The following is a 17,902-nucleotide window of genomic DNA, read 5'->3' as shown; positions in this document are numbered from 1 at the left end:
TGAGCCCATGAGCTGCGCACCCAGTAGACGTAATATGAGGGTAGGCCTCCTCCACTTGAGCCCAAGCAGCCTTCATATTTGCAGCATTGTCAGTAACTACTGCAAAGACCTTTTGTGATCCAAGATCATTGATGACCGCTTTCAGCTCATCAGCAATGTATGTGCCTGTGTGTCTGTTGTCCTTCGTGTCTGTGCTCTTGAAGAACACTGGGAGAGGAGTGGAGACGATGTAGTTTATGATGCCCTCCCCTCGTACATTTGACCACCCATCTGAGATAACTGCAACACAGTCTGCCATCTCTATCGTTTCTTTGAGCTTTCCTTGGACTCTGTTATACTCAGCCTCCAGCAAATAAGTAGACAAAGCATGTCTGGTGGGAGGACAGTATGCAGGGTGAATAACATTGAAATATCTCTTCCAGTACACATTGGCTGTGAGCATAAGGGGTGAGCCTGTCGCATATATAGCTCGAGCAAGGCACTCATCTGCATTCTTCTGGCTATGGTTATTCATTGTATCAAAGAACCTTCCAAGTGGGCCAGGAGTTGCTGATGATAAGGAGCCTGATGCTGAATGTGAACCATCATCTTCTTGAATGGAAACAGAGGAACTTTGGGCTGACTGCTGTGAGCTTTGAGTGAAGTTGTTGCATTTGGATAAATGCTGCTACCTCTTTGTGGCATTCTTTACATATGGCTTTGTACAGTGTTTGCACATGTACACAGTCTTTCCATCTTTAATGCCTGGGGTAAAATGCTTCCACACATCTTGTTAAACGTGGCATTGTTCTATGCAGAGAAATAAAGGGCATTCGTCTCTGTGTCGATCAGCGTGATTGCAGCAGGGTGAGTAAATTTTTCCTGATGCTCCATGTGATGGAAGCATGACCTGTGCGCACACACGATGCTACATCACCAATAGAGGGAGCTAATCGCTCATCCACTCATCCAACCAATCAGGACACACTTGTTCACAGTCACACACAAAACTTGTAATTATTAAAACAAGCCAAGTAAGAAGATAAACATATATTGATTAAGAAATTCCTCAATAATTAAGACTCCATCTCTGTTAGTAATTTTAAGAGAGAACCTGTGGAAAAAAAATTAAAGAAATACAAACCCCCCCCCCCCCCCCCCCCCCAAAAAAAAAACAATATTATGCTAGCATGTGCTTTTTGGGGCAAAATTCTCAAAATTCCCAAGCTAAAATTTCCAGAAATTTACCGGAAACTTTCCACCCCATCGCAACACTAGTTGTGCTGTACCTGCCCTGGAGTGTTTGGGGCAGTGCAGAGGGAGCTTTACTCTGTATCTAACTCGTGCTGTACCTGCCCTGGGAGTATTTGATGGACAGTGCAGAGGGAGCTTTACTCTGTATCTAACCCATGATGTACCTGCCCCGGGAGTGTTTGATGGGGTAGTGTAGAGGGAGCTTTTCTCTGCATCTAACCCATGATGTACCTGCCCTGGGAGTGTTTGATGGGGCAGTGTGGATGGAGCTTTACTCTGTATCTAACCCGTGCTGTACCTGCCCTGGGAGTGTTTGATGGGACAGTGTAGAGAGAGCTTTACTCTGTATCTCACCTGTGCTGTACCTGCCCTGGGAGTGTAGAGGTTAGACAGGAAGAAAGGGAACGGGTGACCAACAGGCAGAGTACTAGGCGCAGGCAGGTAGTGCAGGGGTCATCTGTGGCCATCCCCCTCTCCAACAGATATACCACTTTGAGTACTGTTGGGGGGGATGGCTTATCAGAGGAAGGCAGCAGCAGCCAACTTCCTGGCACCAGGGGTGGCTCTGCTGCACAGAATGGGATGAAAAAGAGTGGTAGAGCTATAGTAATAGGGGATTCAATTGTAAGGCGAATAGATAGGCGTTTCTGCGGTCGCAAACGAGACTCCAGGATGGTGTGTTGCCTCCCTGGTGCAAGGGTCAAGGATGTCTCCGAGCGGCTGCAGAACATCTTGGAAGGGGAGGGTGAACAGCCAGTTGTCGTGGTGCATATAGGCACCAACGATATAGGTAAAAAGCGTGATGAGGTCCTAAAAGCGGAATATAGGGAGTTAGGAGGTAAATTAAAAAACAGGACCTCAAAGGTAGTAATCTCAGGATTGCTACCAGTGCCACGTGCGAGTCAGAGTAGAAATAGAAGGATACTTCAGATGAATACGTGGCTAGAGGAATGGTGCCAGGGGGACATTGGAACCGGTTCTGGGGGAGGTGGGACCAGTTCAAACCGGACGGTCTGCACCTGGGCAGGGCTGGAACCGATGTCCTAGGGGGAGTGTTTGCTAGTGCTGTGGGGGAGGGTTTAAACTAAAATGGCAGGGGGTTGGGAACCTGTGCAGGGAGACAGAGGAAAGGGAAACGAGGATAAAAGCAAAAGATAGGAAGGAGAAAAACAAAAGAGGCAGTCAGAGAAATCAACGGTTTAAATCAAACGTGGCCACAGTAAATAATAATTCTAATAGGTCTAAGAGCGTTAAAAAAACCAGCCTGAAGGCTTTGTGTCTTAATGCGAGGAGCATTTGTAATAAGGTGGATGAATTGGCTGCGCAAATAGAGGTAAACGAATATGATTTGGTTGCGATTACGGAAACGTGGCTCAAGGATGGCCAAGACTGGGAACTCAACATCCAGGGGTATTCGATATTCAGGAAAGATAGGCAAAAAGGAAAGGGAGGAGGGGTAGCATTACTGGTTAAAGAAGGGATTAACACAATTGTAATGAAGGATATTAGCTCTGATGATGTGGAATCTGTATGGGTAGAATTGAGAAATACTAAGGGGAAAAAAACATTAGTGGGAGTGGTATATAGACCTCCAAACAGTAAGGCGGAGGTTGGGGATGGCATTAAAAGGGAAATTGAAGAAGCGTGCAATAAGGGCACAGCAGTCATCATGGGTGACTTTAATCTACATATAGATTGGGCTAACCAAATTAGTAACAATACTGTGGAGGAGGAATTCCTGGAATGTTTATGGGATGGTTTCCTGGAGCAATATGTCGAGGAACCAACCAGAGATCAGGCCATCTTAGACTGGGTATTATGTAATGAGAAAGGATTAATTAGCAATCTTGTTGTACGAGGCCCCTTGGGTCGGAGCGATCATAATATGATCGAATTCTTCATTAAGATGGAGCATGAAGTAGTTGACTCAGAAACTAGGGTCCCCAATTTAAATAAAGGAAACTACGATGGTCTGAGGAGCGAGTTGGGTAGGATTGATTGGGGAATGGCACTCAAAGGGTTGACGGTGGATAGGCAATGGCAAACATTCAAAGACCGAATGGATGAACTACAGAAGTTGTTCATCCCAGTTTGGCATAAAAATAAAACAAAAAAGGTGACTCAACCGTGGCTAACAAGGGAAATTAGGGATAGCATAAGATCCAAGGAGAGGACATACAAATTGGCCAGAAAAAACAATAATCCTGAGGATTGGGAGCAGTTTAGGATTCAACAAAGGAGGACAAAGGGATTAATTAAGAAAGGGAAAATAGAATATGAGAGTAAGCTAGCAGGTAACATAAAAACTGACTGTAAAAGCTTTTATAGATATGTAAAGAGAAAAAGATTGGTGAAGTCAAGCATAGGTCCCTTGCAGTCAGAATCGGGGGAATTTATAATGGGGAACAAAGAAATGGCAGACCAACTAAATACATATTTTGGTTCTGTCTTCACAAAGGAGGACACAAATAACCTCCCAGAGATGCTGGGGAACATAGGGTCTGATGAAAGGGTGGAACTGAAAGAAATCAGTATTTGTAGGGAAATGGTGTTAGGAAAATTGATGGGACTGAAGGCCGATAAATCCCCAGGGCCTGATAATCTACATCCAAGGGTACTTAAGGAAGTGGCCCTAGAAATAGTAGATGCATTGCTGGTTATCTTCCAGAACTCAATAGACTCTGGAACAGTACCCATGGATTGGAGGGTAGCTAATGTTACCCCACTATTCAAAAAAGGTGGCAGAGAAAAAGTGGGGAATTATAGACCGGTAAGCCTGACATCGGTAGTGGGGAAAATGCTAGAGTCCATTATAAGAGATGTAATAGCAGAGCACTTGGAAAGCAGAGACAGGATCGGACAAAGTCAACATGGATTTACAAAAGGTAAATCATGCTTGACTAATCTACTGGAATTTTTTGAGGATGTAACTGGTAAAATAGATAAAGGAGAACCAGTGGATGTAGTGTATTTGGACTTTCAGAAAGCTTTCGATAAGGTCCCGCATAAGAGGTTAGCATGCAAAATTAAGGCACATGGGATTGGGGGCAAGGTATTGACTTGGATAGAGAACTGGTTGGCGGACAGAAAGCAAAGAGTTGGAATAAACGGGTCGTTTTCCGAGTGGCAGGCAGTGACTAGTGGGGAACCGCAAGGATCGGTCCTAGGACCCCAGCTGTTCACAATATATATTAATGATCTGGACGAGGGAATTGGATGTAATATCTCCAAATTTGCAGACGACACAAAGCTGGGTGGGAGGGTATGCTGTGAGGAGGATGCCATGAAACTCCAGTACGATTTCGACAGGTTGGGTGATTGGGCAGAAACATGGCAAATGCACTATAATGCGAATAAATGTGAGGTTATCCACTTTGGTGGCAAAAACAGGAAGGCAGATTATTATTTGAATGGCAATAGATTGGGAGAAGGGGAAGTGCAAAGAGACCTGGGTGTTCTTGTGCACCAGTCGCTGAAGGTAAGCATGCAGGTGCAGCAGGCGGTTAAGAAGGCAAATGGTATGTTGGCCTTCGTAGCAATAGGGTTTGAGTACAAGAACAAGGATGTCTTGCTGCAGTTGTACAGGGCCTTGGTGAGACCGCACCTTGAGTATTGTGTGCAGTTCTGGTCCCCTTACCTGAGGAAGGACGTTCGTGCCATGGAGGGAGTGCAGTGAAGATTCACCAGGCTGATACCTGGGATGGCAGGAATGACGTAAGAGGAGAGATTGTGTCGATTGGGCTTATACTCACTGGAGTTTAGAAGATTGAGAGGGGATCTCATCGAAACCTATAAAATTCTGTCAGGTCTGGACAGACTAGATGCAGAAAGGGTGTTTCTGATGGCCGGGGAGTCCAGAACCAGGGGTCATAGTCTAAGGATAAGGGGTAAGCCATTTAGGACTGAAATTAGGAGGAATTTCTTCACCCAGAGAGTGGTGAACCTGTGGAATTCTCTGCCACAGAGGGCGGTGGAGGCCAGTTCATTAAATATATTCAAGAAAGATTTGGATATATTTCTTGAGGCTAAAGGGATATGGGGAGAAGGCAGGGACAGGGTACTGAATTTGGATGATCAGCCATGATCTCATTGAATGGCGGAGCAGGCTCGAAGGGCCAAATGGCCTACTCCTGCTCCTATCTTCTATGTTTCTATATAACCCGTGCTGTACCTGCCCTGGGAGTGTTTGATGGGACAGTGTAGAGGGAGCTTTACTCTGTATCTAACATGTGCTGTACCTGCCCTGGGAGTGTTTGATGGGTCAGTGTAGAGGGAGCTTTACTCTGTATCTAACCCGTGCTGCACCTGCCCTGGGAGTGTTTGATGGGAGAGTGTAGAGGGAGCTTTACTCTGTATCTAACCCGTGCTGTACCTGCCCTGGGAGTGTTTGACGGGACAGTGTAGAGGGAGCTTTACTCTGTATCTAACCTGTGCTGTACCTGCCCTGGGAGTGTTTGATGGGTCAGTGTAGATTGCTCTAAGGAGAACAATCCCAGATTCTCTAGTCTCTCCACATAACTGAAATTCTTCCTCCCTGGTGTCATTCTGGTAAATCTCCTCTGCATCCTCTCCAAGGCTTTGGCATCCTTCCTAAAGTGTGGTGCCCAGAATTGGACAGACTGCTCTCGCTGAGGCCTAACTAAGTGTTTTATAAAGGTTTAGCATAACTTCCTTGCTTTTGTACTCTATGCCTCTGTTTATAAAGCCAAGGATCCCATATGTTTTTTTCTGCAACCATCTCAACTTATCCTGCCATTCAATAAGATCATGGCTGATCTTTTACCTCAACTCCACCTTCCCGCTCTATCCCCATATCCCTTAATTTCCTTAATAGCCAGAATCTATCGATTTCTGTCTTGACTATACTCAACGACTAAGCATCCACAGCCCTCTGGGGTCGAGAATTCCAAAGATTTGTGTACGTACATGCCGAGACGTCTCTGCTCCTGCACCCCCTTTAAAATTGTACCATTTACTTTAAATTGCCTCTCCTCATTTTTCCTTCCAAAATGCATCACTTCACCAGTCTGTCTGTATCCTCCTGAAGTTTGCTACTATCTTCCTCACTGTTTACTACATTTCCAAGCTTTGTGTCATCAGCAAACTTTGGAATCATCCCCTTTATTCCCAAGTCAAGGTCTTCAATTTATATCAAAAAGAGCAGTGGTCTTAATATCGACCCTTGGGGGACACCACTATATACTTCGTCCAGTCTGAAAAACAACCGTTCACCACTATTCTCTGCTTTCTGTCCCTTCGCCAATTTTGTATCCACATAGCCCCTGCCCCTTTAATCTCATCGGCTTTACTTTTGTTTCAAGTTTATTATGTGGCAATTTATCAAATGCCTTCTGAAAGTCCACATACACATCAACCACGCTACCTTCATCAACCCTGTCCATTATTGAATTGAAGAACGCAATCAAGTTTGTCAGACATGCTTTGCCTTCAACAAATCCACATTGGTGTGATTTATTAACCCATGTTCTTCCAAGTGACAATTAACTTAGTCCCGGATTATGGTCACTAGCAGTTCTCCCACCACTGACGTTAGGCTGATTGGCCTGTAGTTACCAGGTTTTTATCTCTCCCCCTTTTTGAACAATGGTGTAATATTTGCAACCCTCCAGTTCTCTGGATCTGTACTCTGTATATTAGATATTCAACAACAACAATAACTTGTATTTATAGAGCGACTTTAACATAGTAAAATGTCCCAAGGCCCTTCAGGAACATCATAAAACAAAATTTGACACCGAGCCACGTAAGGAGATATTACGGCAGATTGTTCAAAGTGGTAGGTTTTAAGGGGCGTCTTAAAGGAGGAAAAAGAGGAAGAGATGTGGAGAGGTTTCGGGAGGGAATCCCAGAGCTTGGGGCCTTGGCAGCTGAAGGCACGGCCACCAATGGTTCAGCAATTAAAATTGGGGATGCTCAAGAGGCCAGAATTGGAAGAGCGCAGAAATCTCGGAGGAGATTAGAGATGGGGAGTGGCGGGGCCATGGAGGATTTGAAAATAAAGATGAGAATTTTAAAATCGAGATGTTGCACAACTGGGAACCAATGTAGGAGCATCGGGGTGATGGGTGAAATGGACTTGGTGTGAGTTAGGACACGGGCAGCAGAGTTTTGGATGACCAAGTTTACGGAGGGTAGAACGTGGTGCGTTGGAATAGTCAAGTCTAGAGGTAGGGTTAATTAATAACCTTGTAGTAAAGAGGCCTTTTGGGAAGAGTGACCATAATATGATAGAATTTTATATTGAGTTTGAAAGTGATTTAGTTAAATCCGAAACTAGGGTCTTAAATCTAAACAAAGCAAACTACTTTGAGGGGTGAGTTGGCTAAGGTAGATTGGGAAACTACATTAAAAGGTATGACGGTGGAGAAGCAATGGCTAGCATTTAAAGAAGGAATATATAATTTACAACAAATATACATTCCTTTAAGGCACAAAAGCCCCACAGGAAAAATGGTCCAACCGTGGCTAATGAGAAGTTGAAGATAGTATTAGATCAAAGGAAGAGGCTTATAATGTTGCCAAAAAGAGTAGTAAGCCTGAGGATTGGGAGGATTTTACAATTCAGCAAAGGAGGACCAAGAAATTGATAAAGAGAAAATAGACTGTGAGAGTAAACTAGCGAGAGACATAAAAACAGACTGTAAAAGCTTCTACAGGTATGTAAGAAGGAAAAGATTAGCGAAAGTAAATGTAGATCCCTTACAGGCTGAGACAGGAGAAATTATAATGGGGAATAAGGAAATGGCAGAGAAATTAAACAAATACTTTGTGCCTGCCTTCACGGAAGACGACGCAAAAAACTTCCCTGAAATAGTGGAGAACCAAGGGTCTAGCGAGAATGAGGAACTAAAAGAAATTAGTATTAGTAAAAAAAAAAATAGTACTGGAGAAATTAATGAGACTGAAAGCTGATAAATCCCCATGACCTGATGGCCTACATCCTGGGGTTTTGAAAGAGATGGCTATAGAGATAGTGGATGCATTTTCCAAAATTCCATAGATTCTAGAATGATTCCCACGGACAGGATAGGACAGAGTCAACATGGATTTACAAAGGGTAAATCGTGCTTGACTAATCTATTGGAATTTTTTGAGGGAGTAACTGGTAGAATAGATGGGGGAGAGCCAGTAGATGTGGTGTACCTGGACTTCCAAAAGGCCTTCGATAAGGTCCCACATAAAAGATTAGCATGGAAAATTGAGGCTCATGGGATAAAGGGGAAAGTTTTGGCGTGGATAGGGAACTGGCTGTCAGATAGAAAACAGAGAGTTGGAATAAACGGCTCATTTTCTGAATGGCAGGCAGTAACAAGTGGGGTACCACAGGGATCTGTCCTGGGCCCCCAGCTGTTCACAATTTACATTAATGACCTGGATCAGGGAGTCGGATGCAGCATTTCCAAATTTGCAGACGACACTAAACTAGGAGGGGGGGTGGGCTCAGAGGAAGAGACCAGGAAGCTCCAGAGCGATTTGGACAGACTGGGCGATTGGGCGGATAAATGGCAGATGCACTATAATGTGGACAAGTGCGAAGTTATCCACCTTGGGTGCAGGAACGGGAGGGCAAATTATTATTTAAATGGCAATAGATTGGGAGAGGGGGAAGTACAGAGAGACCTGGGTGTTCTTGTACACCAGTCACTGAAGGCGAGCATGCAGGTGCAACAGGCGGTCAAGAAGGCAAACGGTATGCTGGCCTTCATAGCAAAAGGGTTAGAATACAGGAACAGGGATACCTTGCTGCAGCTGTACAGGGCACTGGTGAGACCACACCTCGAGTACTGTGTACAGTTTTGGTCGCCTCATCTGAGGAAGGATGTTCTTGCCATGGAGGGGGTGCAGCGGCGATTCACCAGGCTGATACCAGGAATGGCGGGAATGACCTATGAGGAGAGACTATGTAGTTTAGGGATGTACACACTGGAGTTTAGAAGATTGAGAGGGGACCTCATAGAAGTGTATAAAATTCTGACAGGTCTAGACAGACTGGATGCAGAAGGAATGTTTCCCTTGGCGGGTGAGAACAGAACTAGAGGACATAATTTAAGGATAAGGGCTAAACCATTTAGGACAGAGATGAGGGGGAATTTCTTCACTCAGAGAGTGGTGAACCTGTGGAACTCATTGCCACAGAGGGCAGTGTACGCCAGCTCATTAAATATATTTAAGAGGGAATTAGATATATTTCTACGGGCAAAAGGGGTTAAGGGTTACGGAGAGAAGGCGGGGACGGGATACTGAATTAAAGGATCAGCCATGATCTCATCGAATGGCGGAGCAGGCACGAAGGGCCGAATGGCCTACTCCTGCTCCTATCTTCTATGTATCTATGTATCTATGGAAGGTAGCAAATGTAACCCCACTATTTAAGAAAGGAGGGAGAGAGAAAACGGGGAACTACAGACCAGTTAGCCTGACATCAGTAGTGGGGAAAATGCTAGAATCTATTATTAAGGACCTGGTAACCGAGCACTTAGAAAGTAATAATGGGATTGGGCAGAGTCAACACGGATTTATGAAAGGGAAATCGTGTTTGACAAATCTGTTGGAGTTTTTTGAGGTTGTAACCAGCAGAATGGATAAGGGGGAACCAATGGATGTGGTGTATTTGGATTTTCAGAAGGCCTTCGATAAGGTGCCACACAGGAGGTTATTAAACAAAATTAGGGCTCATGGGATTGAGGATTGATTAACGGACAGAAAACAGAGTAGGAATAAACAGGTCATTTTCGGGTTGGCAGGCTGTGACTAGTGGGGTACTGCAAGGATCAGTACTTGGGCCTCAGCTATTCACAATCTACATCAATGATTTAGATGAGGGGACCAAATGTAATCTGTCCAAGTTTGCTGATGATACAAAGCTGGATGGGATTGTAAGTTGTGAGGAGGATGCAAAGAGGCTTCAAAGGCATATAGACAGGCTAAGTGAATGGGCAAGAATATGGCAAATGGAATATAATGTGGAGAAATGTGAAGTTATCCACTTTGGTAGGATAACAGAAAAGCAGAATATTTTTAAGTAGTGAGAGATTGGAAAATGTTGGTGCTCAGAGGGACCTGGGTGTCCAAGTACATGGATCACTGAAAACTTACATGCAGGCACAGCAAGCAATTAGGAAAGTAAATGGTATGTTGGCCTTTATTACAAGAGGATTTGAGTATAAGAGTAAAGATGTCTTACTGCAATTATATAGGGCCCTGGTGAGACCATACCTAGAGTATTGTGTACAGATTTGGTCTCCTTACCTAAGGAAGGATATACTTGCCATAGAGGGAATGCAATGGAGGTTCACCAAACTGGTTCCTGGGATGGGGGGATTGTCCTATGAGGAGAGATTGCGTAGACTAGGCTTATATTCTCTAGAGTTTAGAAGAATGAGAGGTGATCTCATTGAAACATACAAAATTCTTACAGGGCTTGACAGGGTAGATGCTGGGTGGATGTTTCCCCTGGCTGGGGAGTCTAGAACCAGGGGTCACAGTCTCAGAATAAGGGGTCGGCCATTTAGGACTGAGATGAGGGGAAATTTCTTCACTCAGATGGTGGTGAATCTTTGGACTTCTCGAGCCCAGAGAGCTGTGGAGGCTCAGTCGTTGAGTATATTCAAGACAGAGATTGATAGTTTTTTGGATATTAAGGGAATCAAGGGATAGTGCAGGAAAGTGGAGTTGAGGTAGATCAGCCATGATCTTATTGAATGGTGGAGCAGGCTCGAGGGGCCAAATGGCCTCCTACTGCTCCTATTTCTTATCTTATGTAACAAAGGTAAGGTTGCTAACGGTCTGGTTCAGCCTCAGACAGTTGCCAGGGAGAGGGATGGAGTCGGTGGCTAGGGAACGGAGTTTGTGGCGGGGACCGAAGACAATGGCTTCGGTCTTCCCAATATTTAGTCGGAGGAAATTTCTGCTCATCCAGTACTGGATGTCGGATAAGCAGTCTGACAATTTAGAGACAGTGGAGGGGGTCGAGAGAGGCAGTGGTGAGGTAGAGCTGAGTGTTGTCCACGTACATGTGGAAACTGAAGCTGTGTTTTTGGATGATGTTGCCGAGGGGCAGCATGTAGATGTAGAAATAGGAGGCTAAGGATAGATCTTGGGGGACACCAGAGTTAATGGTGCGGGAGCAAAAAGAGAAGCTATTGCAGGTGATTCTCTGGCTATGCTGAGAAAGATAAGAATGGAACCAGGCGAGTGCAGATGCACCCAGCTGGACGACGGTGGAGAGGTGTTGGAGGAGGATAGTGTGGTCAAACATGTCAAAGGCTGCAGACAGATCGAGAAGGATGAGGTGGGTAGTTTACCTTTGTCACAGTCACATAGCATGTCATTTGTGACTTTGATAAAAGCAGTTTCAGTACTGTGGCAGGGCAGAAACCTGATTGGAGAGATTCAAACATGGAGTTCCGGGAAAGATGGGCATGGATTTGGGAGGCGACAACACGTTCAAGGACTTTGGAGAGGAAAGGGAGGTTGGAGATGGGGCGGTAGTTTGCAAGGACGGTAATCAGGTTTTTTTTTGAGGAGAGTGGTGATGATGGCAGATTTGAAAGAGGGGATCAGTACCAGAAGAGAGAGAACCATTAACAATATCAGCTAACATGGGAGCCAGGAAAGAGAGTTAGGTGGTCAGTAGTTTAGTGGGAATAGGGTCGAGGGAGGAGTAGATTGGTCTCATGGACAAGATGAGCTCGGAGGGGGCATGAGGGGAGATCGCAGAGGAACTGGAGAAAGATGCAAGTTCAGGGCTAGGGCGGGGGGAAGCTTAGAGGAAGTTTGGCCCGGTGGGTAGGGGAAGGGAGGGAAGTGGCAGAGGCAGCTGACTGGATGGTCTCAATCTTAGTAACAAAGAAGATCATGAGCTTCTCACACTTGTTGGTGGAGGAGACAGGGGAGGAGGGGTCTGTATCTAATGTATGCTGTACCTGCCCTGGGAATGGTTGATGTTGACAGTACATGCTTGAAATGGGAAGTGTCCAATTTCCCAGCTCAGCTTGAGAAACACAAAAAATTGCCCCAGAAGAATACAGGAAACTTTGTGTTATCCGGAGGCGAACCGTCCGGCAAGCTCGAGCCACCGACAAAAATCAGGAGCCGTTTTTTATTCTTTTCGTTTCTTTGCTTTTTTTGAACAGTCAAGCTCTGCAAGCTCTGTAGCTAAGCAACAGCTTCAGCTAGAGACGCTACAGAGACGCTTGCCGACTGTTTAGAGGCTGTTGCTAAGCCACAGGGTTTGTTGATTCATATGGAGATGAAAATTTCCGTATGTTTCAACATTAGCTCTGGAGTGTCCGGCAGTTTTGAGGGAACGGCAGCAGCTCGGTCTCGTCGGTGCCAGATAGCACAAAGTTTCCTGTAATTAAGTCTCATACGTATTATGAAAAGCAAAAGCACCAAGTGTTGGAAACACCCAACAGGTCAGTCACTATCTCTGGAGAGAACAGATGAGTTCAGGGCAGATCTTTTTTCAAATCTTAAAGTTATTAGAACCGGGATTGCTTTTTGATGCAGAGATGAAAGCATCATTTAAATGGAATTGGATATGGATTTGCAATGAAGAATATAAAAGGATCCAGTGTATGGAATTGGAGAGCTCCTCTGAAGAGCTAATACCAGTTTTGGGATGGCTCCTGTTGCACATGCCCGATAATCTATGTAATCAGGTTGGGCGACTCCCTCTTTGTGCCTGGGATATAAATTTGAATTGGTTTCTGCTCTCCTCCCAACAACATCAATGAATGTATGTAAAGCAATACAATCGACATCAAACTTGGGCAGTTACTATGATTCTAATGCAAATGTTCGTACCATAAATATATATATGGTACTGGTAACTCCATCACACCGCCGTGTCTAATTATAGAAAAGTTACTACTCTCTCCTTTCCCTCCCCCCCCCCCCAGAGAAAAAGAAACTTGATTCACTTCCTCTAACATGCTTAGGGGCCTTGTGGCTTCGTCTGATTATTTGGAAGTTGCTGATTTACAATTTCTATAGATTTGAAGTAGTGCTTTCTGTTATCCTCGCTCCTGACTAGATCTTTGTGAGCTGAAAACTCGGTTGGAAGAGGCAGAAGAGAAGAAATTTCCTGAGAATGACCTGCTGCGGCAGCTGCGAACTGCTGTGAAAGAGGCAGAAACTTGTGCTTCTATTGCCCAACTACTCGTCAGCAGAAAGCAGCGCAACAGGTAAGCGTCATAATGAGGGAGAGCAGGTACTTCTTGTGCTTTGTGATGAAAGTTTGATATGGCATTCTGCAGAAGTTCCCTAAAATTCCCCCCCCCCAGTTCTGTTTTCCTCTCTTCTTGGTCACATTTTTCCATTGTAGATGATAGTTTGAGAATCTGATCCCTATAGTCTGTTCCATTTGTGATCTTTGGGCACTGGGAGGTTAGGAGGTTAGACAGACAAAGATAATTGTGTGAAGGAGATTGAGGGTAAAGATGTATTTATGATGAGGGGACAGAAGTGTTAAGAGAGTGCTGTAGAATTTTACATGGAGAATACAAACTCGGGCTTGATGGGCATGTATACCAACCATGAACACTTGTGGTTCTGTTTAGCACTGCTGTATTTGCAGACAAAAGTCTGCGCAGACCTATTCCCTTTGTCCTGCTCCGACCCAAGTCCAGCTGCTATTGCACCGAACCTGGTCACCCTTTCCGTTTAGGGTCAGTTTCAGCACAAATGCAGGGATTGCGGCAGCTGACAGTAGCCACAATCCCTGCCATTCATGCTGGGAGCGCTGCTGAGAGGAGAGTGGGGCCTGGTCGATTGCATTAGTTGCTAGACTCAGGTTGGAATGGAACTGAGAAGGGAATGGATGGGAGTGGAAGGGGGCAAATGGATGGTGGTGAAGGAGAGGGAGGAGTTAATGGATGGCAGGGAAGGGGTTAATGGATGACAATGAAAGGGAGAGGGAAGTAGTAAATGGATGACATTGGTGGGAAGGGGAAATGGATGGCAATGGAATGGAAAATGGGAGAAGGAATGGGGAGGGGATGGAGGAGAGTGCCAACCTGCAATGAGAAGGGAGTGAGGAGGGGTGCAATGTCTGTCAAAGAGTGGGGATTTGATTGGGGCACAGTGACTGAAATGCTGGTGTTGGATGGGTGTACTGTCTCTGTGAAAGGGATGGGATTGAATGGTGTGCAGCGTCTTTAAACGGGTGGAGAGTTGGATGGAGTACAGTGCCTGTGTGAAAGGGTGGGGAGCTGGATGGAGTACAGTGCCTGTGTGTGAGGGGGTGGGGTGTTGGATGGGGTACGGTGTGCGTTTGAAAGTGGAGGGGAGAGGAGAGAGAGAAAAAACACTTCTCCTCTCCCCTACACTTCAACAACACCAACTTCTATTTATATAGTGCCTTTAACGTAGTAAAATGTCCCAAGGTGCTTCAGGAGCGCTATAAAACAAATTTTTACACCAAGCCACATATGGAGAAATTAGGGCAGGTGACCTAGCAAGGCTTTTGATAAGGTTCCACATGGCAGATTGGTCACGAAGTTAAAAGCCCATGGGATCCAGGGCAAAGTGTCAAATTGGTTCAAAACTGGCTCGGAGACAGGAAGCAGAGGGTAATGGTTGATGGGTGTTTTTGTGACTGGAAGGCTGTTTCCAGTGGGGTTCCGCAGGGCTCAGTACTAGGTCCCTTGCTTTTTGTGGTATATATCAATGATCTAGACTTGAATATAGGGGGTATGATTAAGAAGTTTGCAGATGATACTAAAATCAGCTGTGTGGTTGATACTGAAGAAGGAAGCTGCAGACTGCAGGAAGATATCAATAAATTGGTCAGGTGGGCAGAACAGTGGCAAGTGGAATTGAATCCGGAGAAGTGTGAGGTAATGCATTTGGAGAGGACTAGCAAGGAAGGGGAGGGCGAACAAGGAAAGGGAATACACATTAAATGGTAGGACACTGAGTAGTGTAGAGGAACAAAGGGACCTTGGAGTGCATGTCCACAGATCCCTGAAGGTAGCAGGCCAGGTAGATAAGGTGATTAAGAAGGCATACGGAATGCTTGCCTTTATTAGCTGTGGCATAGAATACAAGAGCAGTGGGGTTATGCTTCAACTGTATAAAACACTAGTTAGGCCGCAGCTAGAGTACTGCGTGCAGTTCTGGTCACCACATTACAGGAAAGATGTGATTGCACTAGAGAGGGTACAGAGGAGATTTACAAGGATGTTGCTGGGAGTAGAGAATCTTCGCTATGAGGAAAGACTGGATAGGCTGGGTCTGTTTTCCTTGGAACAGAGGAGGCTGAGGGGAGACCTTTTTGAGGTGTATAAAATTATGAGGGGCCTAGATAAAGTGGATAGAAAGGACCTATTTCCCTTAGCACAGGGGTCAAAAACCAGGGGGGCACAGATTTAAAGTAATTGGTGGAAGGTTTAGAGGGGATTTGAGGGGAAATTTCTTCACCCAGAGGGTTGTGGGGGTCTGGAACTCACTGCCTGAAAGGGTGGTAGAGGCAGGAACCCTAACCACATTTAGAAAGTACTTGGATGTGCACTTGGGATGCTGTAACCTGCAGGGCTACGGACCAAGAGCTGGGAAGTGGGATTAGGCTGGATGACTCTTTGTTGGCTGGCGCGGACATGATGGGCCAAAATGGCCTCCTTCCGTGCTGTAACATTCTATGATTCTACCAAAAGCTGGGTCAAAGAGGTAGATTTTAAGGAACATCTCAAAGGAGGAAACAGAGGTAGAGTGGCGGAGAGGTTTAGGGAGAGATTTCCAGAGCTTTGTGCCTAGAAAGCAGAAGGTGTTGTATCCGTGTGTTAATGGAGACACGGAATGCAGGAGTTGGTTTAACAGGTGTTTACTGAACAAAGCCTGGAGGTGAACTAAAAGATACAAGACGCTATACAGGCTTATATACCCGAGTGGTCACTACCGGTATTACAGTACACAGGGGCTCTTAAAGGTACATACACTACAATTCCTCCCCTTTTAGATAATTAGTACATAACATTTTAAGTAATCATTAATTAACATGTTTAGAAGAACAATAATCTACACATTTGCTGCAGTTAATCAATTATAAGTCGGTCTCTCTGGAGGCTTCCTGACTCGGTCCGGATAACGCCTTGGTGGTGTAGTAGTTTTCGGTGGTGTAGTAGGTTCTTTTGGCAAGGTCGATTCGGCTTGAATGCCAGTGTCAGGTTCATCTGGTTCCAGTGTCACCGGATCGGAGGTAGATACTATGGGTATCTCTGCTTCATCATTAGGCGTATAGAGTTGTGGTGTAGGTTGTCCCTTTCCGGATGACTCTATGATCTGGTCAGCATGGCGCCTTATTATGCTTTCTCCAATGTCCATGGTATACATCAGCGGTCCTAGTCGTGTGCAAATAGTTCCAGGCTGCCATTTCTCAGTACGGTAGTCCCGGGCCAAAACTTGTTGACCTATCTGGAAGGTTCTAGTTGGCCTTTCATTCATGCCTTGAAATTGCCGGTTCTCTACGTCCCTTCTGATGTTTGGCTTGATCAAATCCAGCCGGCATCTTAGTCTTCTATTGAAAAACATCATGGCGGGAGTTTGGTTTGTAACCACATGTGTTGCATTCCTGTACGCAAACAAGAAGTTATCTACCTTATGTTGTAGATTTATTTCTTCATTACCCATGGCCTTTATGGCCTTCTTGAAGGCCTGGACAAACCTTTCAGCTAATCCATTGGTGGCGGGATGGTATGGGGCGGACATACCATTGCTTAACCCCATTGTTTTTTAAGAACTTCCTGAATTCTTCGGACACAAATTGCGGCCCATTATCAGAACAGATCTGTTCAGGCAGCCCATTCCTGGCAAATATGATCCTTAATACTGCGATGGTTTTTTCCGTGGTGGTGGAGGACATCTTTATTACCTCCGGCCACTTGGAGTGTGCATCAACCGCGATTAAGAACATTGAGTCCATAAATGGACCAGCAAAGTGGATATGTACCCTTTGCCATGGAGACGAGGGCCACTCCCATGGATGTAGAGGTGCTTGTGGTGGGGCGTTTTGGACCTTCTGGCATCCTAGACAGCTCTTGGTCATTTCTTCGATGTCTCCATCGATACCTGGCCACCATACAAATGCCCTGGCTAGGTTCTTCATTTTCACTCCAGCCAGATGCCCCTCGTGAAGCTCCTTTAGCACTTTATCCTGGAGTTTGGGTGGAATCACCACTCTGGATCCACACATCAAGGCTCCTCGGCACACTGACAGCTGTTCTCTTCTTTGCGAGAATGCTGGCAACAGTGGTTTGCCATGTGCTGGCCATCCCTTCACCGTTAAATCGTAGACTCATGAGAGAGTCGGGTCATTTCTCGTTTCCTTTTCAATGGTGGAATTTGTTACTGGTAGACATTCCACTATGGTTGAGTGGAACATCTCCACTGGGTCCACTGTAGGTGTCTCTTCTACCGTTGACAACGGTAGGCGCGATAAACCGTCAGCATTCCCATGCTGTTTTGATCCTTTGTATTCTATGTCATATTGGTGTGCCCCTAGGAAAAGGGACCACCTCTGTAGCCTTTGCGCTGTCATAATGGGAGCGCCCTTTTTAGGGTTGAATATGGAGACGAGGGGTTGATGGTCAGTCAACAAGGTAAATTTTTCTCCGTGTAGGTAATGGTTGAATTTCTTCACTCCCCACAC

At 45.4% G+C, this 17,902-nt stretch overlaps 1 protein-coding gene across 6 annotated transcripts in view; it reads left to right on the top strand.

The window, feature by feature from the left end:
- kdm5a (lysine demethylase 5A) overlaps nt 1-17,902 on the top strand; it is a 343,245-nt gene that overhangs the window by 170,354 nt on the left and 154,989 nt on the right. For all 6 annotated transcript variants that reach the window (XM_086008547.1, XM_086008546.1, XM_086008544.1 and 3 more), the window contains exon 17: nt 13,292-13,442. In XM_086008547.1, coding sequence (XP_085864673.1) covers nt 13,292-13,442 — 151 coding nt within the window. The remainder of the gene's footprint in view (nt 1-13,291; nt 13,443-17,902) is intronic.

This window comes from Somniosus microcephalus, chromosome 16, assembly GCF_052327205.1.
Source record: "Somniosus microcephalus isolate GS21.2 chromosome 16, FLI_Smic_1.0, whole genome shotgun sequence".
Lineage (NCBI taxonomy): Eukaryota > Metazoa > Chordata > Chondrichthyes > Squaliformes > Somniosidae > Somniosus > Somniosus microcephalus.
This window is presented reverse-complemented; position numbering and strand designations above follow the sequence as displayed.